Raw genomic sequence first — 23,676 nt, forward strand, 5'->3', positions numbered from 1 at the left:
GGGCACAGGCTAGTTAGCTAATCAGGTGCTAAGTCAGCTAACTTGCAGCCAAGCAGCATTGTACCGTACTCTCCTGGGATAACGTTATAATGGTTGTAACGCGGGCGATAGCCAAAACGAAAAGGCTAGCAACATTTAAATGAGGTAGCGGACCGTTGTTTGGGTTGTTTTTAATTAGCTAGGTCTAGCTAACGCGGAAGGAATCCCCACAGAGTAATCAATGATTAGCATAACGCAACGGACATAATACGCTCGTTTTAAAAGGCGTTTCTTCCTGAGTAAAGGATGTCTAAACGCCTGCGAAACACTGAGGTCTGCGCTGATTGCAGTGTTCCAGGTAAGCAAATCCACACCATCCCTGTAGTGTGAGGCTGTTAGCTTTATTTATTCACAGACGTTTGGTCCATCAAGTACCGTTAAGCCAAAGCCTTGCACTTCACTACTCTGGTGTAAATCAGATTATCAGTCCTGGCCCATGCTGCTTTCTTATACAGTCTTCACAGTAATTTAGACATGCAGTGTATTGTTGTTTCTACAGGGTAAGTTGTAAGTGTTGTTGACACTTCACCAGTGTTATAGCTCCCCGGTTGAGGATGCAATTAGACCTGAAGCAGCTGTCTTTTTAACTGTTTCCATCCGGACTTGCTTTAGTTAATCAGGCAGGAATTTCTGATGTGTGTGTGTGTGTGTGTGTGTGTGTGAGAGAGTATAATTGGACAGCAGTTTTGTCACAGGTAGCAAACAATAAGTGTGAATGAAATGATATTTGCCTCATCTAGGTGTCCACTACATTTGAAATAAAAGTAAATCATCCATCATGATCAGCAGAAAAATGCTTTTTAAGCACCCACCAGGATGTCTGGATCATTCATAAAAAGTCAGTGAGTAAAGTGGTCCACTGTCAGCTCTTTGTACACCACACATGGGCATTGCCTACATTGGCAATGTGTGACTGAAGTTAACTATTGTGTTAATGAGGAATGACTGAATGAATGTACTCTTAATGATATTGCTTTTTCCTCCACTGATCTGTACTGTGAACTATGGAAAAAATAGTCGTTCAAACAATAATGAGTGACAAGACTTTGTAAAAATAATCAAATAAATAAATGATTTACATCCGCAACCCAAGTCTAAAAATGCTTCTCAGACTGAACCAGCTGCGGCACTGTAGTGTCTGTGGTGACTAGCAGGAGGTTTATTGGTCCAGATAAAGACAACTTAATCCTGTGTCCTTACAAGAGATTTGCTTGTTGAATAATGGTAATGATAAATAGTATTAGGGATGGTTTAAGCTTTTATTAGTACTAGTTTCATTGTGTGTGAGGTACTTTCAGGAGTCTCATTTATATAGAAATGACGTGATGTTTTTCAGCAGGCACAGGAAGCAAAACAGGATGCGGAGTGAATCGACTGCGTGCTTTCAATGCAAAAGAGATTTTTCTCTATTGTGGCATGACGGTACATTTTAAACCTGATATGCTGTAAGAGTTGGTTTTAGAAATGTAAAGCCAATATAAAAAAATCACAAGAAAAATCAAGAACAACACTAGCAAGTATGCTAAATACTCAGTAATACTCAAGTTTTAGTGCCCTGTCTGTCATCATGTCGTTAAGTCTAGTTTAACTCTGGGTGTCCACAGCAGCTGGCCTGGATTGCCCCTCCATGTGGCTTTTACCAGTTGTTGGCTGTGAATATTTTTAGTTTCAAGATTTGGTATTAAATTTAGCAGCACTTGTTGAGGAAAGGGTAAAAGAGGCATGTCAGCACCAACTCCCAGGTCTTGGTTGAAACTCACAGTAAGTTAGTTGAGGAGATCCTGAACACAAGGGACCAGGTGCCAGAATTTGACCAGTAACTCCTGCAGCTGTTCCTCCTACAGTTCACCTCAGCTGCTGCTAAGACACTCACAGTCCTCACTGTGCTGTCACTGTGCCAGCCAGTCAATCTGCTTAACAGTTTATCAGCTATCAGTGTCGTATGAATTTACAGTATTTTTGGTCTGGAGATGTTCGCTGTCACAGGAGTCTCTATAAACGGCAGACGACACAACTCTGACATTTGTGTTAGATAAAGTGTTCTAAATAGATCAAGGTTAAGTAAACATTTTTATTTTGGTCACAGAGTATATTGTATCTTGTAAATGCATTCAGTCTCCATTTCTCAGACTGTGCATTTCCTCACTATGCTGCAGCACAATTATTGATAGCATTCGTCTGTCATACAATGTTTTGAAAGAGGAAGCTGCTCTGTTTCTCAACAATAAGGTTAAGGTGCTTCAACCTACAACTGCAAGTCTTCACTTCCTTGTTACACAATGCATGGCTCCACCTAAATCTGGTGTCAAAAAGGCCTTTGATGCCTGTTATAGCTGCTGTTGTCACTGCCAATTGAGGGTTGACTCTTGTCTTTATTTTTTCTGGTTAGAGTGTGTTTGTGTCTGCATGTAAAAACCTCCTCAAGGCATGTTCTGATAGTCTAACCTGAATTTGGCTGGCTGTTATATTCGTGCCCTACATTGTTTGAACTGTTCCTGTTGCACTTGCGTAAATATTGCTTCCAGTGGTCTGAGCTTTGGTTCTTGGGACTTTCCTGTGGCACTCAGTCCAAAGCCCATTTAATCTTGAAGAATTAAGACATACACTTATAAAAACAGGTCAGAAAATGTGGAATATCATTATTGAAACAGCAAGGCACTGTCGTTTCAGCAAATGTAACTGGTGAAGCAGAAGTAAATAGTGTATTTATTAGGGGCTATTTTCAGCCATGGATTATTACATCAGTTGTGGCAGCAGGACCGTTTATGTGGGATTAACTACAATACCTATGTTTATCTAATGATGGTGCACCTAGTACGTTGGTGTGGCTCACTGATGTATGATTGTGACTTTTTGGACAACAATGGAGGTGGATGGCATGGGGGAAAAAGTTTTATCAGGCTTGGGCTACACAGACAATACCTCTTCATGGTGCCGGGTATCACTTCTCAATACCTTTAATGTATTGACCGAAATAACCTGGTACTGAGGAGTATCGAAACTTCTCCAGTCAAATGATACCTCTGTGGTGTACTGTGGCGTCTGGTGGCATTTTAAACAACTGAACGCTTCCATGCACATGATGGGTATCGAATTAAGTAGAAAAAGAAGGTACCAAATGAAGTACTATATAGGTATCAGTATCACTTTAAGGGTACAGGTATTTGTACTGGTAAAACGATACGATACTTACCTACGTAAAGCATTTCCAGCCTCATCCTGTAAGTTTCTTATAGTTTTGCAAACACAAGTTAGAGTTTCCCCAGACCCAGTCAGTGCGGCAGAGGAAAAAGAAGAAGTGGGTGCTCCCACCTTGCATGTTAGTGATTTGAATAATGGTACTGAATGTAAAGAGAGGACATGCCTTGCAAAACATTTCTAAATGACTCATCTTTGACTACCTATAAAGCTAGAGCAAATCAAATCAGTGAGAGCCGGGTTATACGGTATTGTACCTTAAGCTATCCTTCAAAGGACATCTTCAGGCAGTTGTCAGTCATCAGTTAGATCACTGCAGGTGTCATGATTTTTACTTCCTGGTTGTGTCTTCCCTCTCAGAACCTCGCTGGGCCTCGGTGAACAGGGGTGTGTTGATCTGTGACGAGTGCTGCAGCGTTCATCGAAGTCTGGGTAGACACAGCTCGCAGGTCCGCCACCTGACGCACACACCATGGCCTCCTACGCAGCTACAGGTAATAACCCCACACAGGGGAAATGTATGTTTATAGCCACCTGTATAAAGCTACACATCATTGTACTCTCAGTTGTGAAGTTGTTTTCTTTAAAGTTTATGAGTGCTTAGAGGATGAAGTGTCTCTCCTGAAATGTCTTGAGATTACTGTCGTTATCCTTGCTCACAATCTGCATTACTGCCGTTTTAAATTCAGCTGGCCTCTATCTTTGCTCAAGATAAATCTGTTGACAACAGTTGTACATCAGATCCCACTGAGGTGTATTGATTTTATCCAAATATAGAAAGTGTTTGTTCAGGGAGAGAACTGTTAACAGCCCGTCAGCATTCTGCAGTTAGAAATCGATGGGACAAATTTTACAGGTTTCTTTTTCAATTCATCCTAGATGGTTCAGACGTTATACAGCAATGGTGCAAATTCAATATGGGAGCACTCTCTTCTGGACCCTGCGTCTGTGATGAGTGGAAAACGCAAGGCCAACCCTCAGGACAAAATACAGTGAGTCTTTATCATTTGAGAATGTTCATGTAGATGTTGATTCAATGAAGTTTAGTATGTGCCACTGCCTCATTAACTGCATCTTTCTTTTCTCTGTTTCATGTTCTCCCAAAAGCCCAAACAAATCAGAGTTTATTAAAGCCAAATATCAAATGCTGGCATTTGTCCATCGCATGCCTTGCCGGGAGGATGACAGCTCGACAGCCAAGGATTTAAGCAAGGTGAGGAGAAGGGGCTGCTTGATGTGATCAAGAGAAAACTGAAATACTGTTTTGTACAAAGCTGTATTGGTAAGCTGTGTTCATTCATAATAATACTTGTTTTGTTTTTTTCAGCAACTTCACTCAAGTGTACGCACCGGGAATCTTGAGACTTGTTTGAGGTTGCTATCCCTGGGAGCACAAGCTAACTTCTTTCACCCGGTAAGACTCACCTGCTGTATTAAAAGCCAGAATTTTCATCTTTGCATTTACTCCTCTCTTGATTTTAAATCATAATGGTATGTCCTGTTAATCATCCTCTCCCCCAGGAAAAGGGAAACACTCCCTTGCATGTAGCTGCAAAGGCAGGACAAGTATCTCAGGCTGAACTATTAACTGTTTATGGAGCAGATCCTGGAGCCCCTGACAGCAATGGCAAAACTCCCATTGACTATGCAAGGTTAGCTTTTATAATTCAAACATGAAATATCACAGGCCTGTAATTTTACCCTTTCAAGTAATATATAATGCTTTTTTATGTTTGCTTTTGTAGGGAAGCTGGCCACCATGACCTGGCAGATAGACTGGTGGAGATTCAGTATGAGCTGACTGATCGACTGGCGTTCTACCTGTGTGGGAGAAAGCCAGGTATGCAGTGACGGAGAGTAATCTGTTACTGTAATTACTAAAAATCATATGGGTCTAAGAATATGTGCATGTGTGGCTGGAGTGAAAGAGCCTGTTTACACCTGGTATTACCATGCCTCTTGGGTGATTGATCACAAGTGGACAGCTCTATGTTTGTCTGTTCACACCTGGCATAAGAGGGCATCTCCACATGGGCCTCGAGTGACCACTGGTGATCATATTGAAATTTCCCACTTCATATGCAAATGAACAGGTACAACATTTTCATTTGCAAAGACCAAATACATTGTTGTTTTTAACTGGCCTGAAGTTTGTCATGCTAAGCACACGCCTCATGCAGCCCAGACCACCTCCAAATGTGGTCTGAGTGATCGGATCTTAAGACCCATTGAAGACACATTTGGTACAGTCACACCTGTACTTAAAGCTGTCCACTTGTGATCCGATCACCCAGGAGGCATGTTAATATCAGATGTATACAGGGCCTGTTACCTGACGATAAATCTCATCCATCTGTCACTCCACGCAGATAAATACAACTGCTCATTGTTTTTCTGTACTATGTGATGATATACAATATTTAAATCATGCTCAGTTTAAAATATTTACATTTCCCATGAATATTGATGATGTTGTTGGCAGTCAACCAGAACATTCTTGTTGTTACTTTCAGATCATAAAACCGGCCAGCACTTCATTGTTCCACAAATGGCTGACAGGTAAGAAAGCACAAGCTGTAAGTCAACATGATGTATGTCGATATTAACTAATTTGTCTGTGAATTAGCGTGTGTCTAAGTGAACGGGCTCAACTTGAATTGAGCCAGCAAAGCAAGCACAGTGAGGCAGTTGTTTATGGTTGTAGTCTTGCTCTGAGGCCTGTCCTGACACGCTGTTGAGAGCGCTGCAGCATCTAGTATCTGTGTTAAAGGAAACAGACCCAGGGGAGTAGCTGACATACCAAACACTCTGTAATTGCTGCAAATAATTAAGAATGTTAGTCCAAATAACTCTAATTTCAATGAGCAGAACAGCCACTATGAAATAATCAGTGCTTTTTTCAATTTAATGATACATTTGATCTTTTTTTAATGCTGTCTTTTGATGAATAAGGAACATGTAAGTATTACTCAGAATGAAGTGTGCATTATGTCGACCTAACAGTTCATCAGCTTGTTTATGAAAGTTATGTTTTGTTTCCAGCAGTTTAGATTTATCAGAACTGGCCAAAGCAGCAAAGAAGAAACTGCAGTCTGTGAGTATTTTTTGCAGAGTTTTACTGTACTAAGTTACCCTTTCTCCCATTTATTAAAGGGACAGTTCACCCCAAAATCAAAACCACATATTTTTCCTCTTACCTGTAGTGCTATTTATCAGTCTAGATTGTTTTGGTGGGAGTTGCAGAGTGTTGGAGATATCAGCCGTAGAGATGTCTGCCTTCTCTTGAATATAAAGGAACTGATGGCACTCAGCTTGTGGTGCTCAGAGCGCCAAAAAAAAATATTTGAAAAAACAGTGTGAGCAGTTTCATAAAGGAACTACTTTTTCCTACCGAACTACACCCACCAACCATATATATATATATATATATATATATATATAACAACAAGAATGTTCTGGTTGACTGCCAACAACATCATCAATATTCATGGGAAATGTAAATATTTTAAACTGAGCATGATTTAAATATTGTATATCATCACATAGTACAGAAAAACAATGAGCAGTTGTATTTATCTGCGTGGAGTGACAGATGGATGAGATTTATCGTCAGGTATCAGGCCCTGTATACATCTGATATTAACATGCCTCCTGGGTGATCGGATCACAAGTGGACATATATATATACATACATATATATATATATATATATATATATATATATATATATATATATATATATATATATATAACCTTTATTTATTCTCGAGAGATATTGAGGTTACCCTCATTTTCAAAGCCGTCGAGTTGACAAGCCATTAAAATACTGACAGTGATTACACACAACAAAATACATTTAACAAGAAAGACAGTCATCTGAAACAGTTACAATTAGAAACACAGTTATCTATGATTAAGGTCCTAAACTCTGTGAGTGAAGGGAGTGTGTCTAATTTCAGGATGTGTTGTAGTGCGTTCCAAGAGCTAGGGGCATCATAACAAAAGGCAGTCTTACCAATACTTGTACGGACTCGAGGAACTTTGAGTAGTAGCAATTCAGCTGAACGGGTCATGTAAGTGCCTGAGTTCCACTCCAACAAATTTGCAATATATGGTGGTAATTTGCCTAGAAAGGCCTTAAAAGTATATAAAAGCCAGTGCCTCTTGCGCCTTTCCTCAAGAGAGGGCCAACCAACGTTTGGTATCACCTAGCAGAAGGAAGCAAGCATCTACTCATGGACGAGATGCTTATGCTCATGACGGTGTGAGATGTTAGCATTAATGGCGTCCTCCTCAGCTGAGCCGTAGCGTTAGCTAGCTCAGTGTTGCTAGGTGAGGGCATGCTTCCTTCTACGCTGTGATACAGTTGGTGGGTGTAGTGTGGTAGTAAGAAAATAGTTCCTGCATGAAACTGCTCACAAAAATGTCCGTGGATAATCTTGTGTAACCAGATCAGGATTTCTGGAAAGAGACATTGCTGTTGAGTTTTTTAAATGTGTTATTTGGCGCTTTGAGCACCACAAGCTGAGTGCCATCTGGTTCCATTATATTTACTAGAAGGCAGACATCCTTAAGGCCAATATCTCCAACACTCAACAACTGACACCAAAAGGATTGATAAATAACACACAGGTAAAAACAAAAAAAGAAATATGTATTTTGGATTTTTCCTTTAAGCCTGACTAAGTGTCTTGAACTCACTTTCTTGCAGCTCAGTAATCATTTATTCGAGGAGCTAGCCATGGATGTGTACGATGAGGTGGACAGGCGAGAGACTGATGCAGGTAAAGTACAATCATCCAGTAAAAGCTCCGGTGTCTTGTATCCACAGATGACATTTGTACCGGCATCTCCTCACAATGATACTTTAAATCCAAAGCGGACACCACTGAGCTCTTTCTTATCCTATTATTTGTAGTGTGGCTGGCTACACAGAATCACAGCACTCTGGTGACAGAGACGACTGTGGTGCCTTTCCTTCCTGTGAATCCAGAGTATTCATCAACGCGAAACCAGGCAAGTCAGCTTTACAGAACTACCATACAGATGTTGTGTTGCTTCCCTCTGCGTTTTGAAATTAGATTGCATACCGCTGATGTGTTTGCTTTTCTTATTTAGGGACGACAGAAGCTGGCAAGATTCAATGCACATGAATTTGCAACTCTCGTGATTGACATATTAAGTGATGCTAAGCGCAGGCAACAAGGGAATACAATAGCCAGTCCCAAAGGTCAGGATCTTATTGTTGCTTTAGTCCAAGATCTCACTGATACACCAAAGTGTAGCACAGATATAACTGTTCCGCTCTCCTTTATTCCAGATAATGTCGAATTTGTCTTGAAGAGCGTGGCTGTCAGGCACTGCAGTGATAGCCAGGACAATGACCAGCCCGACTACGACAGTGTGGCGTCTGATGAGGATACAGATCATGAGCTCCCCTCAAGCAAAGGAGATAGAACCAAGGTATTGTGGCATCACGTTCACAAATACAAACCCTGAAGGGCTCTGTCTGTCTCGCGTTGCCTTTTTCATTTTCTTTTCAACCCCTCTCTCCGACAGAGCCTGGACTCTGACCTCTCAGATGGCCCCATCACTATGCATGAATACATGGAGGTGAAAAACGCGCTCACCGCCTCCGAAGCCAAGATCCAGCACCTTATGAAAGCCAACAACAACCTGAGCGACGAGCTGAGGCTGATGCAGAAAAAGGTATCCACCGCGCTCCACCAATAAGATAACTAACACTGGGGGCCGGACCGAGGGGGGGCCACAGTGGTCAGCAGAGCTCTTCTCCTGCCCAGTCCGAGCTGTCTGAACAGGAATGCTGTGTTGCAAGATAAGGCTGCTGTGACACCCTGCTGGTCCACCCTCTGTTTTGGCCAGCATGTTCAATTTTAAAGCTTGAATGTAAACTGGAGATTTCTTTTTGTTTTGTTGTTGGTTTATTTTCTGGATTTGAGAAGAAGTGCACCCTTTCTCCAGTTAATAACAAAAACAATTTACCCATAGTTCTCCTTTTTGTATTAAATCTACACTGTCTAATGTTACTAACAAGCATGTTTTAAGAGAAAGCATGAAGTAATTGACAGTGTTTTTTAATCTCTTCATAGTGACTAACTGAAATTGTATGTGTGTGCCTTGCTTCATCACATATACTGTGTTTACTGTGTAGAATGTTTATGGTTGATTTTTAAGCTGTTGTTTTTGGTAACAGCCTTTTAGTACATGTAGATTTATTATTTGACGTGTTGTTTAAGTGGTCACATTTCATAGGAAGCGTACTCAGGTGACACAAACCTGGAATACTGTTACTCTCTTACATCAAACTGCTGATTTATAGATGATGTTAAGTTTGGGATTCTGCACAAATGTATGCACTGCGCTTCAATTTAGCAATCTGCTAAACCCAAACTATTTTTAAAATGGTTGTTTTTGGCCTCAGATGTTTTAAGCATGGTTTTTATTTTGTTAAAATGAACCCCTGTCAGTGAGGTTTATTTTTTTTCATATGTTAAATTTGCTTTGATGTGGCTGTTTTCAGGGAGCATGCCAATAATTTGTCTCTTAATGCTGTTTGTGTGACTCAGTTGCACACACAAGGTCACTGTAACACTGTACGAGACATACATCACTGTAGCATACTGTATTGTTTTTGATGATGTGATCTGGCTTTGTGTTGTTAGCTTTTGGTTGAATGGATTCACTAAAATGATCACATTTAGATAATGATGTGGTGGAGAAAGCAGGACATGTGGCTTGTCAGGACATATTGTATATCTTTCAACTTTAATTGGAATGACAACCTTCACCAAAAATAGTCGGCCAGTCATTATGGCAGAGGTCAGTAACTAAACCACCAGTACACCAGATCTACCATTTACTTTGCACTAAACGGAAGTACATCCATTAATAAGGCCAGGTTTTCTACCCCCAAACTGTTACGTCCCTGACAAAATCTTCAGGATTCTGTTTGTTCTTGAATGCACCTTATCCTCTCATAATTCTTGAGTTAAAGGAATGCTTCACCAACACAATGAGCATTTGTACATCGTTTTGTCATGTCGTGATACGTTGAATTTGTGATGAAATATTTTGTCTTGCATGTCTCCACGGAAAACACTGAACATATTAATCTATTGATTGATTGGGGACCACTTTAACAACTAGATCAAAACATGCATTCACTCTTTGGCTTTGATGAAAGCATAAATAAGTTTCATTTTCAGTTCAGTTTTAGCAAAAATCCACATGTTTGGGAAGTACTGAGCATATGACTGGATAAATGAGACTTAGATCATACTGCATGAGTCATATGACAGTTTGTAAACAGATGTTTTGATAAAGTTTTGCTGTTTAATGCGGCCCCCAGTTAAACAGTATGGTCACCGTTTTCCGTGGAGGCATGCGAGAAAACCAGAGTTTTATATATGAATTTAAAGTAACGCAGTATGACTAACTGATATACAAATGACCATTTTGTGGGTGAAGTATTCCTTTAATCTGTACTGTGGCTACATCTTTGACTTAAACTGCACCTGTGTTGCTTAACCTATGCAATAGTCTTTGCTTGCTTATCACTTGCTTTGCTTTCTTTGTAAAGACCAGGAGAAAATCCCTCCCAAAGCAAAATTCATGTTATTCTTATGATTTTTTTAAGAGGTCAGCTTGACGGATTCTAAAGGAGAACATAAGTTAATATTTATGGGAAAATATTCTCAGTCATGTTTCTAACCTAAAGTCTGTAAGCGAAAAAGCCACGAGACACAGGTTACTCTGAAAATCATTATCACTAAGGCAGCTTCAGGTTTTGTGTATTAGTGACATTCAAAGTTTAGATTCTTAAATTTTCTGATATATCTTGCCAAATAAAACCTTGGCAGAATAAAAAGACTGTAAGCATCAAGCATGCTGACAGAAGCACGCTGTCAGAGTACAATATGAATATTTTAGGAACAATGGGACAAAAGCTGAAGTGTTATGCTATAAAGATAGACTGGATCAGAACAGGGAACACAGCTTGCTTTGCTGAGAGCACCTCTTAGTGTATTGCTGACCGTCTCTTCCAGCTGCAATCTCTGCAAAGCGAGAACACCTCTCTCAGGCGGCACATCCCAACCAATATCTATCAGATCCCCAGCGGTTCAGACTACCCCGACCCCTCCAGCCCCTCAGCCCTGAAACGCCGGCAGTCTGCGCGGGCCAGTCGGCCCATGTCTATGTATGAGACCGGCTCAGGCCTGAAGCCCTATCTCCCTAAAGGGGAAACTCCCTACCCAGAAGAGGGTATCCCCACCCTGCAACCCTTCCCACCTCATGTAAGTAAGACCTGTTCCCTGCTCTCCCTTTGCCATTTCCTCTCCTCTGCCCACAGCTTTCCCTCATATTTTTACCCTGTCTGCAAACCTTCCTCTCTGCCTTTTTGTTGATAGTTTTCTGTACTTATCTGCCACTTTGCAGCATCAAGACGTCATCAAAATCACAATGTCATACATTTAGACACAGCCAGTCACATCTCATCTTGTCCATTGAAAACCATTATCTGCATTATCTGTTGTTTGCTGGAGTGCTGCTTGTTTGTCAGACAAAACTTAGGAGATGCTGTTGTTATGATATACTTTGAAGGTTTGTACTGTTTTATGTTGATGAAGCATTAAAACTACCATACAAATACTCTGTGTTTTTGTAATGCATGATAATTTCACCTTGTCTTCTCGTCTGTTTGAAATCTCTCTTTGATTCAAATAAGTTCATGCAGTTAAATTTGAGCCTGTGAATAACAGTTTTCTGGTACTTTTCTCACGATGGATTAACTCCCAGATACTTGAGACATATTTTTTCCAGCACACTGTGTTCAGAAAGGAAATGGTTATGAGCTCAGGGAATAAATGTAGGAGGATAAGCTGTAAAAACAACAAAGCTCTTAAATTGTCTACATAGAACTGATTCATCTTAAGCTCACCCCTCTAAAATAAGACAATGTTATAATCCTGAGTTGAATGATCATTGCACAAATATAGTTTCCCATCAGCTCCATTCTCAATACAAATTATCTGATGAGTTATCAGCTGGCTTCAAGAGACTACAGGGACAACATGATCTAACCTCATTCATCTCATCTTTTAGTTTGTTTTTTTTGTTTAAGAAATGTGTGTCCTTAAAATGTGATTTGAACCCTGTCTTTAGACGGAAAGGGGCGCTTTTGTGACCACCTCTTCATCCCTCCCCTCATTTCCATCCACCCTGTCTTGGTCGAAGGACGAAAGTGCTCAAAAGGTTAAGTACATCCTCACTCGGTCCACACGTCTTGTGGGACGCAGCATATCCACTCGGAGCCATTTCCACCTCTCTCCCCCCTCCTTCACCTCCCTCTGTCCTCCCATATGCTGCTCCTTATCTGCCCTGCTGCATGAGCCGCCCCTCCACCAGCTGCCCTCACCATCAGATACCTGCCTTCACCAGCATCATCCTCTCAGCGCGGCTACACAACTGGGATTGTGTGGCTTTGAAAAGATGAAACCTGAGTGTTGAGCAGAAAGGTGTGCTTGTGATGCAGCACCTGCTGATTTTAATGCAGAAACCTGTGCAGCAGATGATGCTGAAAAAGTCTGATTGTAAAAATCTTGTTAGCAGTGTTTGTTTCATTTTATAAAACAACCACCTGTAGGTAATGAGAAGGAAACAAACTGAGTAAATTAGCTTGTTAAATGTATATGTCTTTTTATTGCAAACACTCTAACAGTATAAAGAGAAGTCCTTTTTTATCTGTCTCTAACAACTGCTTGGCCATGTTGCACAGCATGCTCTCACTTCCTCCAATAACACACAAACAACATGGTGATCCAGGAGTTGTTTACAATTAAACAGATTCATCTTCTGTTCAGGCAGAACAAAGATTCATCTAAACATGTGTGCTGATCGCATTTCCCGAGGAAAGCTTGTGTGTGCTGCGTTGCATTTTTTACTGCGCACAAGAGGAGGACTTTGTTTAGATTCTTGGACTTAGACTGAAATAATATGGACATGTTGTGAACAGGTCCTGTGTGGCTTTAGTGTACCTGATTGTCTCTGCTTACTGTTTCTAAATTTAGTTTTGAGTCTGATAGTTAATATGTGTAAAGTTAAGTGAACATGTCAGATAATAGTGAAATCTGTCTGTGAAAATAAGGCATTTCTATTTTTGGTGGGTGACTTAATAGTTTTGTTGCATGTGATTTAGTTTCATGTGTGAACTCATCTTGACTTCCTGCTCTCAAACAGTTACCCACCGGGGTCACTTCTCTTTTAGTTTGGAGAGCGAGTTCTTAGTAATGTTTCTAGTCATGTGCTGCTGATTATTAGAATTTTGTTTGATTGCTTTGTTAACCATCATCCACGACTACATCCTTATTTCAACACATTCTCACATTTGATGATGATCATAGTCTAATGATTCAGTACAATTTGAATCTCAAGAGAAGATCAGATCAATTTCAAGCCAGCCAGCATTAGTGATTATGTGCTACTGATGTGAGGAAACTGTCTGAACTCTGCATAACCTGTTTTACTAATCCTATATCGAATGCTTTAAATTTGATTATGTGCTCTTGCTTCACAGCTTTACTGGCTCCTTTGAGTCAGAGTCGTCTGCATCGCTTTCACTTGTTTATATTCTGATTCGCCACACAACAAACAGAAAGTGGTACATTTCCAGTATATGTTTATGTTCTTTGTCGATGAGCGTTGAAATTGGGATTTCACCACAGCTGGTTCCAGTTAATATCGTCAGTGACATGAGACGTCTTGCTCAAGCATTTTCTTTTTTTTTTTTTTGTCTCCTCTCTTCCCTCTAGGCTGCGAAGTTAGAGAAGCAAAGCAGCATGCCAGAAAGTGACTATGACAACACATTCAATGACTCTGAGATGGATGATTCAGGGTAAGAAAATCACCCAGAATGAGAGTTAGGTGATGAGTGAAAGACATTAAGAGTTTTCTAACTCCTAAATACAGTTTAAAGGGATTTACTAGTAAAAATAATGTGCTGTTTTGTCTTGGAGTAAAAACATAAGCACAGATTTTGGCAGCAGACATAATGTCTTGTGAATTTCCCTGTGCAGTTTGTGCAGGAGAGGGAGGCTGAGGAGCAGCGGCTGGCTGGGGGAGGGCAGCTCTATCCCTGAGCTGGATGATCTGGAGATGGAGTCAGACCCCACGCTTCCCAGCACAGAAGACGTCATACGCAAAACAGAGCAGATCACCAAGAATATCCAAGAGCTGCTGCGAGCTGCTCAAGAGAACAAACATGACAGGTCAGAATCTGAACAGGAGCTTTATTTATCAGTGTATGATCTGCTTTCATTTCCTCGCTTTCATTTTAAACTCTATGTTCCTCTTACATTCATCATGATTCTGTTATGTTTAGTTGAGTTTATCTCCTATCATTTCCCCTTTTTGTCCGTTATCGTCACTCTTCCCCTCCTCATTCTACTTCCACTCTGCTCTGCTGTTATGGTGTTGCTTTGGTGTCCCCATCCCTCACCCCTATGAGCAGACCATGTGAGCGTGAGGGTGTGCGTCGGCTCAGGCACAGCCTGGGATGTTTCAGCACTCTGGTGCCCTGGGCCGAGAAGGCCCCCCCTCCCCTTCAGCCGCTCAGCCTGCGGTCCCCTGACCCCACCTCCTGGTACTCTGGCCTCTGTCCCTGCCTCCCAGGCACAGTTTTATTTTCCTCTCCCTCACACAGTTTCTGCCTCACCTGCTAACCAGCTATCTCTTTTTCTCTGATGTGTTGACTTTGAATTTGCTTTAGTTAAGTGATGAAACGTTAAGCAACATCTATGCAGTGACTTGTGTTTGATAATATAGCTGACAGTGAATTTGATGTAACACAGTTTTCAGGCTGATGTTGTTTTTGCTGTGTACAAAAATGTGCTATGGAATAAAACTGTTTTGTACTTACAAGGCTAAAAATATCTAATAAATAGCATGTTGTTGATGTTAACCTGAAGTTGAAGATGATAATGCATGGTGTGGTGTAAATGCTATATAGTAAATTGAGTGCATGTAAGAGCTTTTGGTTCATTTATAGTTTGTCAGTGGTCGTTATAAATTTGCATTTTGTATGAAAATGACATCAATACGTTGAACTCATCGACAAATCTCTTCTCCTCACAGCTTCATACCCTGCTCAGAAAGAATACATGTGGCTGTAACAGAGATGGCTGCCCTCTTTCCCAAGGTATGGAAACAAATTTGTAGATATGTTGCTTTAGAGAACAGATCAGTGCGCCATTTAGCTTTTATTGTATTATTTTTATGGCACAAATGTCAGAGATTCAAGGTCCAAGTGCAGCAATATTTTCAAATGCGCCATTTCCTGATGTATTATTTTACTTTGCTCTGAATTGCACCTAGATGTCTTTATTCTTGTGTGTTAAATATACACATTTTAAGTGTACCAAAAGAAAAGAGAGATTTAGTCCTAAGCCATCAAAGGTCAATGTGTTTCTAAAGGATCTGCACTGTACTGCCTCTCCTTGCATAAATCTGTTGACTTTTTAACAAACACTGTCCATTACTATTAAGATATTTTAACCTTCCTCTGCAGAAGCCCCGCTCAGAGACAGTTAGAGGCTCTCTGCGCTTGTTGACCTCCAGTGCGTTCCGGCTACAGAGCGAGTGTAGGAAGGCGTTGCCATCAGAGGGCTGCCCGGGACCGGACATGCAGCTGGTCACCCAGCAGGTCATCCAATGTGCTTATGACATTGCCAAGGCAGCCAAGCAGCTTGTCACCATCACCACAAAGGAGAATACCAACTAACAGCACTTACAGGGCTGCAAAGCAGTCAGCATCTCAGTTTTGTTCTTACATATATTTTTTAATGATTTGTTGTTGTTTTTTTTTGTATTTGTGGTATATGCATGCATTGTTTTTTTTAATTTATGAATAAATATTTAAAGCCAACTCTGGACAAAATCTGGGTGTAAAGGGAAAGAGTCAGCATCTTTACTTAGGGATACCCAGCTGTTGTAATAGCACAATTTCTCTTGGGGTATAATAATGAGTTCCACAAATCATGTTAAAACTAGCAGCAGCTCGCAGGCCTGGGGACTGTAATGGTTTATAGATTACAATTTGAGTAAATCTTACATCAGTCCATCATGTAAATACCTTTTATTGAGAGACAGAATTAAGCACAGTAAATCCACATGATGATATTGGTTAATGTTATCAGTCCAAAGCCAGACATGGATGCTGAAAAGCCATAAATGAGTCATGAATATGCTGTCGTTGAAAGCTATTGCTCGCACTCTTGTAGCTAAAGGAGCTTCCTCTTATAAATTGCACTGTGCAAGCATCATACTGTAAAGTTTAATGTCCAAAAAACAAATTTACCATTAAATGTTGGGAACTTCATTAATGCACACGTTGTAGCTCTGCAATGCCAATGTTTGTTGCATCGAAAAAGCTATTTATATAGTTTGTCCCCTGTCCAAGTGTAATCCAGTCTGCAGTGCATTTATTGCGGCTATTTGTGTGTGCCCATTTGTCAAGTCAGTGAATGCAAATGACGCTTGTTCAGGGGCCAAGTTGTATTTGTCACTAGCACCAAGATGTTGTTGTATTAACTTCAGATGATCTGGTGTGTTTCTCCACACTGCACCATATTCTGTGGTCCTGTGTGCCATTGCAGTGTTGGTGATGTTTAGAGCTAATAGCCATACTGTGTATGTCCATGTGTTTTGTGCTCTGTTCCGTTGCTGCTAGTTTTGTATTTAATGTGCAACATATGGGATAGAAGTCTAGACGTCTCCTGTATAATTGTGCTACCCAACATTCATCCTCACCAAGTGTTTCAGAGTTCGTCATTTTGAAATCTGATCAAGGTATTGTCCCTCTCTGTACTTGACCCGAGTGCAGGGATGTATGTGATGCAGCTGTTAAGTTGCACTTCGGAAAAATAATTATTTTCTAAATAAACTTAATTTATAAATATATCCTGTTGTGGTTTGCCAGATTTTGTTTTTATCCTGTTTCACTTTTTGTTGCCTTAATACAAAATGCTGAAATGATTTGATTGTAAAAGTTTTATTAAACAGTCTGCAAATTCAGGATAGAAAATATATACTTCTTTAACAGCTCTAAAAGTGCAAAAAAATCCATCAGTTCTTCTCTACATACACAAACAGCCAGCATTTAATTATTAACATCAAGATGGCACAATATGACCTTATAACCTACAGAGTGCTACATTATTTAAAAAGCATAAAAGAAAAGGTTCATATCTTTTAAAAAATCTGTCTTGAAACAAAACTTGCAAGTCCATATGTACTAAACGTACATATAACAAGAGGTATTAGCGGATGATTGTTCATTCTCTTCATACCAGCGATGAAAAGATCCCTCCACAGTGTATTTGTATTTAAATGTTTAAGGAATACTTCCCCCACAAAATGACAGTTTGTGTATTATTTCCTCACCATGTGTTACATTTAAGTCATGAAGAAAACTTTGTTAGTCTTGCATGCCTCCAGGGTAAAAGGAGAATCCAAAAAAGGCAAACATTCATGAATTTAAGTAAACAGGGTCCACATCTGACAACAACAAAACTATATCAAAACATCTGTTTACAAACTCTCACACAACTCTTGCAGTTCAATCCAAGTCTCATGTATCTAGTCATATACTCAGTACTTCACAAACAGATGCATTTATTAGTATAAAGCACTTGTGACCTATGAGTAGCGCACACTGAGCCCACTTGAGCACAGTTCAAATGCATGTGCTTGGCCAGGTGCGCTACACATCCATGCATGAAACTGTGTGGAAGTGTTTTAAATTGTAAGGTTTTAGTGAAAATGCATATGTTTGGTAAAGACTGAGCATACGACTGGATAAATGAGTACATGAATGTTTTGATACAGTTTTGCTGTTGTTACATGCAGACCTGTTTACTAAGGCTCATGAAGAATGTTCGCCTGTTTTGGATTCTCCGTTCAGTGTGGAGGCACATGAGAAAAACTCCAGGTATTCCCTTAAACCAAAGATAATATGAAGCTTCAGGAGGTGGTCAAATCAAGTGGGTACCTTCCAAAGTCGTAATTGTTTTGGTATGAAATCCTCTCTTTGTGTTATTGTGTCTTCACTGTGGCTCAACATGAAAAGCAAAAAGAGAGAATGACGCACTAAAAAGAAAGATCCCCACTTGATTGAAAGAAGTCTGAAATTCATGTTTACACTGAATGAGGACTGGATTTTATCCCTCGTGAGTTATTCTGAATCACATTAGGAGTGGATCTCTTCATGGCCAGTATGGACAAGAGGAACAAGAACAGCGACCACTAACTGCTCCGATTTACATGTAGGCATGTGCGCATTGCTTTGAGACATGCTTGAAAAAATGTGAAACTATCCTTTAAAGCTAATTTACAGGTAGAAAAATAAACATCTCACAATTCAGTTTTGACCTAAGTCTTGCAGGTTGCTCATGTCCATGCTGATCGAGGTCTGCTGTGAATCTGAAAGAGACAGTGAAGAGCTTATTTTAACATTAAAGAGCAATGAGGAATTTGAAATATGAACATGCAGCTTGACTTTAATATTTTACCTTCTCCTGGTACCCTTTCTTGGCCATCCTCTGCATCTCCAGCCTCAGCTCCTCCTCCTGGATCTGAAGAGCCTCCCTGTCTTCCTCCTCCTCCTGCTCCAACCTGCACTGCTCCTCCCACTGCTCTTGGCGCTGCTGCTCCACCTGCAGTATATATGTGCAAACAACTTTATGTCTGTTTTATTATAAAAAGCATATAATAAGATGCTGTGCTGTGAGCTCAATTCACACAAATGTAGTTAGCTGCTATCACAGCCTTAATGTTACAGAGTATGTTTCTTTAAGTTCTTAGCCATTAACTTGGTGGGGAAAATAAGTGCTATTAAAACACAAACCACTGCACTATGTGCCAACCTGAGCATCTATCTCTCGCATCATTGCGGTCTTACGGCTCTCCTCTTGTTCCTTCTCCTGGCGCCTTGTCTGCCTCTCCAGCTCCAGCCCCTGGATCAGCTGTTCTCTTCTCCTCAGGGACTCCTCCTGAGCCTCTCTGTTCTGTTGCACCTTCAGCTCCAGCTGCTGCTGTCTCCCCGCAAGTACCTTTCCAAGAAGAAGAAAGGAGAGCTGTTGTTTAGTAGTCATATCTATCAAAATACATTCAAATGCAGTCTCATTTTGTTTTAAGCAACTGACCTCTTGCATGAGCCGTTCTCTGGCTTTCCTCTCCTTCTCCCACTGTGCTTCTCGTTTCTCCCACACACGTTGAGCTTCTTCTCTGTAATGGATGAGATACACTGGTTGGTATTTGAGGGGAAGCGAGAGTCCCTTCCTGCACTTACTGAATCTTGGTGCTCACCTATGTAGGATATCAAACTCAGCCTCCCTCTCCTGCTCCAACTGAAGCTGCTCTTCAATCACACGTTTCATCCAGGCAGCATCAGCGATGGCCCTTTCCCTTCGTGCAGTCTCTATCATCCTGTCCTCCTGCTGACCTTCTAGCAAGGCTGCCAGTATCTTACGGTCTGCCTCCTGATGGACACAGAGGGATTGTAGGAAGGTGTGAAAGCAAGGCATGGTGGATTACATAAAGAAAAATACTTTTCAAAAGAGGGTGAAGTAGGCTGACCAGTTCCTCCTGCACTTGCTGTGCTCTCCTCTTCAGCTGAGCACGATATTGACGGATTAAGAAATGCCTAGTGGAACACAAAACCAATCAACCCAATGCCTCACAAGAATGAAGAATCATGTTACTTGTTATATGTTATTTGCAGAAATAGCTCTGCCTACCCCATCTCAGACTTCTTTCGCATTTCCTCAACCTTTCTCCTTTCCTCCTCTATCTTCTCCAGCTCCCACTGTTTGACCAGCAGAACCTCTTGCTCCTTCTTCAGGCGAGTTGCCTGAGAGAGAAAAAAATGCTTGAAAAACACATCTGCAATATCATTTTCCCAGCAGAAATACTGTGTCCAAGCTCTGAATACCTCCTCTTCTCTCAGCTTCAGTTCTTCCATCTGTTTGCGAAGTTCCTCCGCCCTCTTCTGCTCCTGTTTGTGCTTTTTCTCCTCAGCTTGCTTCATCCTCTCCAGAGCTTCTTTTCGGGTCCTCTCATACTCATTTTCAAAGCGCTTCTTCTCTTCCTGCTCCGCCACTTCTTGCTACATGTTTAGAGAGATGGGTCACTTACAGTAGGTGTCTTAACTTTCTCAATTATGTACCATGTTGAGGGGAGCGAGGTGAGTAGATTTCAGACTTGATACTGTGCTCACAGATGACATGAACACCATTTGATTAAAAATTGATTTGTTACATGAATAATTTGTCACGTAAAAGGATAATGACAACGTTAACAACTTGTGGGTCCTATGTGTCATATCTTACCTAAGTGATTTAATGTTTGAGAGTACTGGAGTGCAATTTCTAATTTGGTTTGATTAAAATTGAGTGATAACAGTAGTAGTTACCATGTAAAGATGATAAGTGTTTTTAAACTGAAGGTTCTTGTTGCAAGTTGGAGATTCCTAAAGCCGCTCACAACAAGGACCTTCAGTTAAAAAACACTTTAGAGAGCTATTAAAACACTTGAATGAACAGGAGCTGAACTGTTTTGTCAGATAGCTGTGATGGATGTCTTACCTGTTTCTTCTCAGATATCTGCACCTGCCATTGGTTGACAACATGATCTTTATGTAATGCCGACTCAACCTGTGGACAGATTAAAAGAGCGATTAAGGACATAGACGAGACAGAGATACTGATGAACTTGACCCTCAGCGGAAGGGATACCACAACATTTTTTTCTCCTAAGTCAACACTGGACTCAGGTTAACAGAAAGTCATGGAATATCTGCATCACAAGCCCTATTAGTTTCCAGATCAAGTGGATGTCTTGACAAAAAGTGTCTGTTTTCTCCTCTTGCTGAGCTCTTCATACGCACAGAATGGTTACAAGATTCCTAAGGCCATTTTTTTACTTCATCAACATGGAGACTTTGAAGCAAGAGGTTTTACAACTTGTTGAATTTCCATTAATAGTTTAAATGTAGCTACCTCTCGCAACTCTGCGTTGTTTTTCTTCCAGTGCTCCCTCAGCAGCTCTTGTGCAAGCTAGGGATAAAAAAAACAGAAATAACAGGGATTATACACATCTGGCAGAACACCATGATGAGTACCAGAAAAGAAATATACAACTAATAAAGTACAACTACCTTTTTTCTTCTTTCCTCTCTTGCTGTACGAAGCTCGTCAGTCTTTTCCACCAGCTGACTTGCCAATGTGCTACTGTCAGGAACTACTCCTCTCAGCTCCACCTCCAGCCGGTCTTGCTCCTCTTGAAGCATGGCCTTGAGCCGATTCCTGCGCTGCTCCAGGCTGGCTTCCTTTTCCTCCTTCAGCCTCTGTTTATGGTAGGCCGACATACTGACAAAACAGAGGAAAAGAGACAGTAGTTTTTGTTCTGTCATTTGTCTGCTGAAATCAACAGGGTTTCAGAAATGTACTAGAAGAAAAAGAAAAAAAAGTACAGGTTTATTTATGCCATTCACTGTTGACATAAATTTACAAACACACTGATATTTAGTTGCTGAGCCCAAAACATAGACTGTGTACGTATGATGAATAACTAAGCACTGAAAAAGAGAAACTGACTTCCACACTATTGCTCTTGGTAAATATCATTAAAATTTCATTACTGTTACCATGATATTTCATAGGGGGAAGATTATTAATGCTTCTATTCATGACTGTATCTTTTGTCATTATTTATGAATGTTAGCTCTACTGTACAGTGTTACCAGCCATGAGGGCCAGAGAATGTATTTATCAGGCCCCCTACCTATTAACACAAGTAGAAGGACATCCTCTTTTGAATAAACTGCATTCAAAAAGTTTTTTTGACATTTTTTGAATACACGCATTAGTATCTCTTGCCACATAATGATATGAGTATTTGCATGAACACCTTCCTTCTTTTATGTAGCCACACTTACACAAGATTAGTCAGGTCCAGAGAGAAAAATGTACCCTAACTGATTTTTGTTGCGCCAAACAAAGCGCCAATGTGAGCCTGATGCGATTCCTATCAAGTTCACATTCAGTGTGAGCAATAGTTTGTAGATAACTGTCTCTTTTTATCGCACAGACACCTTATTTACAAAGGATGATTACTTACAGAGCCATCTTAAGTGAAGGCAGTGAAAGAGAAATGGTGTAGATATAGTGTAGCAGCCTCTTGGCAATCATTAACTATAAACACGGATCACAAAACACAGTCAGATTGAAGCAATTCTTTTGAACTGCGTTGCTTTATTTAACCTCCCACTGTTGCTGAGATGACTGCAATGTAACGTTAACAATAAGAGTAAGCTGTATAACGTTATGGTAGCTGAGTCAGTCCAGCTCTGGTGCATGCAGTTACCTCTGCTGGTAGGACCGATGGGAGCCCCACACCGCCTGTCTGTGGCTGCGGACATTCTGCTCCTTGAAGTACTGAGCATGCAGCTCCCACTGCTGCCGCCACCGAGCTTCCTGCTCCCGCTGCCGGGCCAGCTGTCCGGCCAGCACCCGGGACCGACTGGGCACATGGGCCGAGAGGGTCGGCAGGGCCATGGATCTGCATAATAATTAGCATACATTATAAGATGTAATCACTTCAAGCTAATGCTAACCAATGTCCCTCGCTTTATAATTTATTAACGTCAGTTATCTTACGTTTTAAGTTACCTGGCCAACTGAATAACGTTACTCGTAATTTGTGTGCACTGTGTTGACGCTAAAGGCAACTCATTCACACAGAAAACAAAACGTATCCAGTAACCTTTCTGTCTTTGCTAGTGTTACATGTGTTTTGGCCATGTAACGCTTATTACAAGGGGGCACAGAAGAAAGGAAAAACGAACACAGTATGAACAAAGCGTTGACGTTACACCTCTCACAAACGTTACAACACTTACGGCGTTAAAAACAGTTTCAGCTGAATAAATAATACTTACTTATCCTTCCGGTGGTGAACTGAATTGCTCTCTCTCAGTATTTTGTTAAAACCAGTCGACGTTTTGCATTTCTACGCAGAAAAACCGCTTTTATTGAGTCCCCCAGTTTGCCTTAGTTACCGACTCACTTCCTAGTTACTCCCACGCTACGGAATCAAGTAAAGGTCAAAACTATCTAGTGGATTGAAACGCGAAACGCACTTTCGTCAAACATCGGACAAATCTTTATTTATTTATTTATTTATTTATGTATTTATTTATTTTATTTTTCTATTCTATTCTATTCTATTTCATGTATGTATGTATGTATGTATGTATCTATGTATGTATGTATGTATGTATGTATCTATCTATCTATCATCTATCTATCTATCTATCTATCTATCTAGTGGTTTTAGAAATATGTAATCATACAACAACAAAATAAT

At 40.6% G+C, this 23,676-nt stretch overlaps 2 protein-coding genes across 8 annotated transcripts; one reads left to right on the plus strand and one right to left on the minus strand.

Annotated features, from left to right (window-relative positions):
* On the plus strand, positions 1 to 17,211 carry git2a (G protein-coupled receptor kinase interacting ArfGAP 2a). 7 transcript variants are annotated; one of them, XM_033619504.2, is made up of 21 exons: positions 1 to 337; positions 3,598 to 3,731; positions 4,117 to 4,229; positions 4,345 to 4,450; positions 4,565 to 4,651; positions 4,759 to 4,889; positions 4,983 to 5,077; positions 5,751 to 5,796; positions 6,280 to 6,331; positions 7,949 to 8,021; positions 8,156 to 8,253; positions 8,356 to 8,467; positions 8,558 to 8,700; positions 8,797 to 8,946; positions 11,304 to 11,552; positions 12,421 to 12,510; positions 14,067 to 14,149; positions 14,331 to 14,522; positions 14,765 to 14,896; positions 15,388 to 15,451; positions 15,821 to 16,183. In XM_033619504.2, the coding sequence occupies exons 1-21, from the start codon at positions 286 to 288 to the stop codon at positions 16,031 to 16,033; spliced, it is 2,415 nt and encodes an 804-aa protein (XP_033475395.2). In that variant the 5' UTR covers positions 1 to 285; the 3' UTR covers positions 16,034 to 16,183. The 7 variants fall into 7 exon arrangements, with proteins under 7 accessions (XP_033475395.2, XP_033475400.2, XP_078026876.1 ...); XM_033619509.2 differs by lacking the exon at positions 14,765 to 14,896 and having other exon boundaries at positions 15,821 to 16,288; XM_078170750.1 differs by lacking the exon at positions 12,421 to 12,510.
* A 75-nt stretch (positions 17,212 to 17,286) lies between these two features.
* On the minus strand, positions 17,287 to 23,405 carry tchp (trichoplein, keratin filament binding). The gene is made up of 13 exons (XM_033619017.2): positions 23,249 to 23,405; positions 22,675 to 22,869; positions 21,467 to 21,677; positions 21,309 to 21,365; positions 20,895 to 20,963; positions 20,243 to 20,416; positions 20,049 to 20,161; positions 19,888 to 19,954; positions 19,618 to 19,790; positions 19,455 to 19,536; positions 19,176 to 19,361; positions 18,822 to 18,965; positions 17,287 to 18,732 (listed from the first exon to the last, which is right to left on the minus strand). Exons 2-13 carry the CDS (start codon positions 22,863 to 22,865, stop codon positions 18,700 to 18,702), a joined length of 1,500 nt encoding a protein of 499 aa, XP_033474908.2. The 5' UTR covers positions 22,866 to 22,869; positions 23,249 to 23,405; the 3' UTR covers positions 17,287 to 18,699.
* Positions 23,406 to 23,676: the final 271 nt, after the last annotated feature.

The sequence above is a fragment of the Epinephelus lanceolatus genome, chromosome 9 (assembly GCF_041903045.1).
Source record: "Epinephelus lanceolatus isolate andai-2023 chromosome 9, ASM4190304v1, whole genome shotgun sequence".
Classification (NCBI taxonomy): Eukaryota; Metazoa; Chordata; class Actinopteri; order Perciformes; family Serranidae; genus Epinephelus; species Epinephelus lanceolatus.

What these genes read in the sequence shown, in the direction of transcription:
- git2a (XM_033619504.2), top strand. Translation starts at nt 286, where the DNA reads ATGTCTAAACGCCTGCGAAACACTGAGGTCTGCGCTGATTGCAGTGTT. An exon ending in ATTCATCAACGCGAAACCAG is followed by an intron (nt 8,254 to 8,355) that starts GCAAGTCAGCTT and finishes TTTCTTATTTAG; the next exon opens with GGACGACAGAAGCTGGCAAG. An exon ending in GCAAAGGAGATAGAACCAAG is followed by an intron (nt 8,701 to 8,796) that starts GTATTGTGGCAT and finishes TCTCTCCGACAG; the next exon opens with AGCCTGGACTCTGACCTCTC.
- tchp (XM_033619017.2), bottom strand. Translation starts at nt 22,865, where the DNA reads ATGGCCCTGCCGACCCTCTCGGCCCATGTGCCCAGTCGGTCCCGGGTG. An exon ending in ACAACGCAGAGTTGCGAGAG is followed by an intron (nt 20,964 to 21,308) that starts GTAGCTACATTT and finishes ATCTGTCCACAG; the next exon opens with GTTGAGTCGGCATTACATAA. An exon ending in TGCGAGAGATAGATGCTCAG is followed by an intron (nt 18,966 to 19,175) that starts GTTGGCACATAG and finishes TATATACTGCAG; the next exon opens with GTGGAGCAGCAGCGCCAAGA.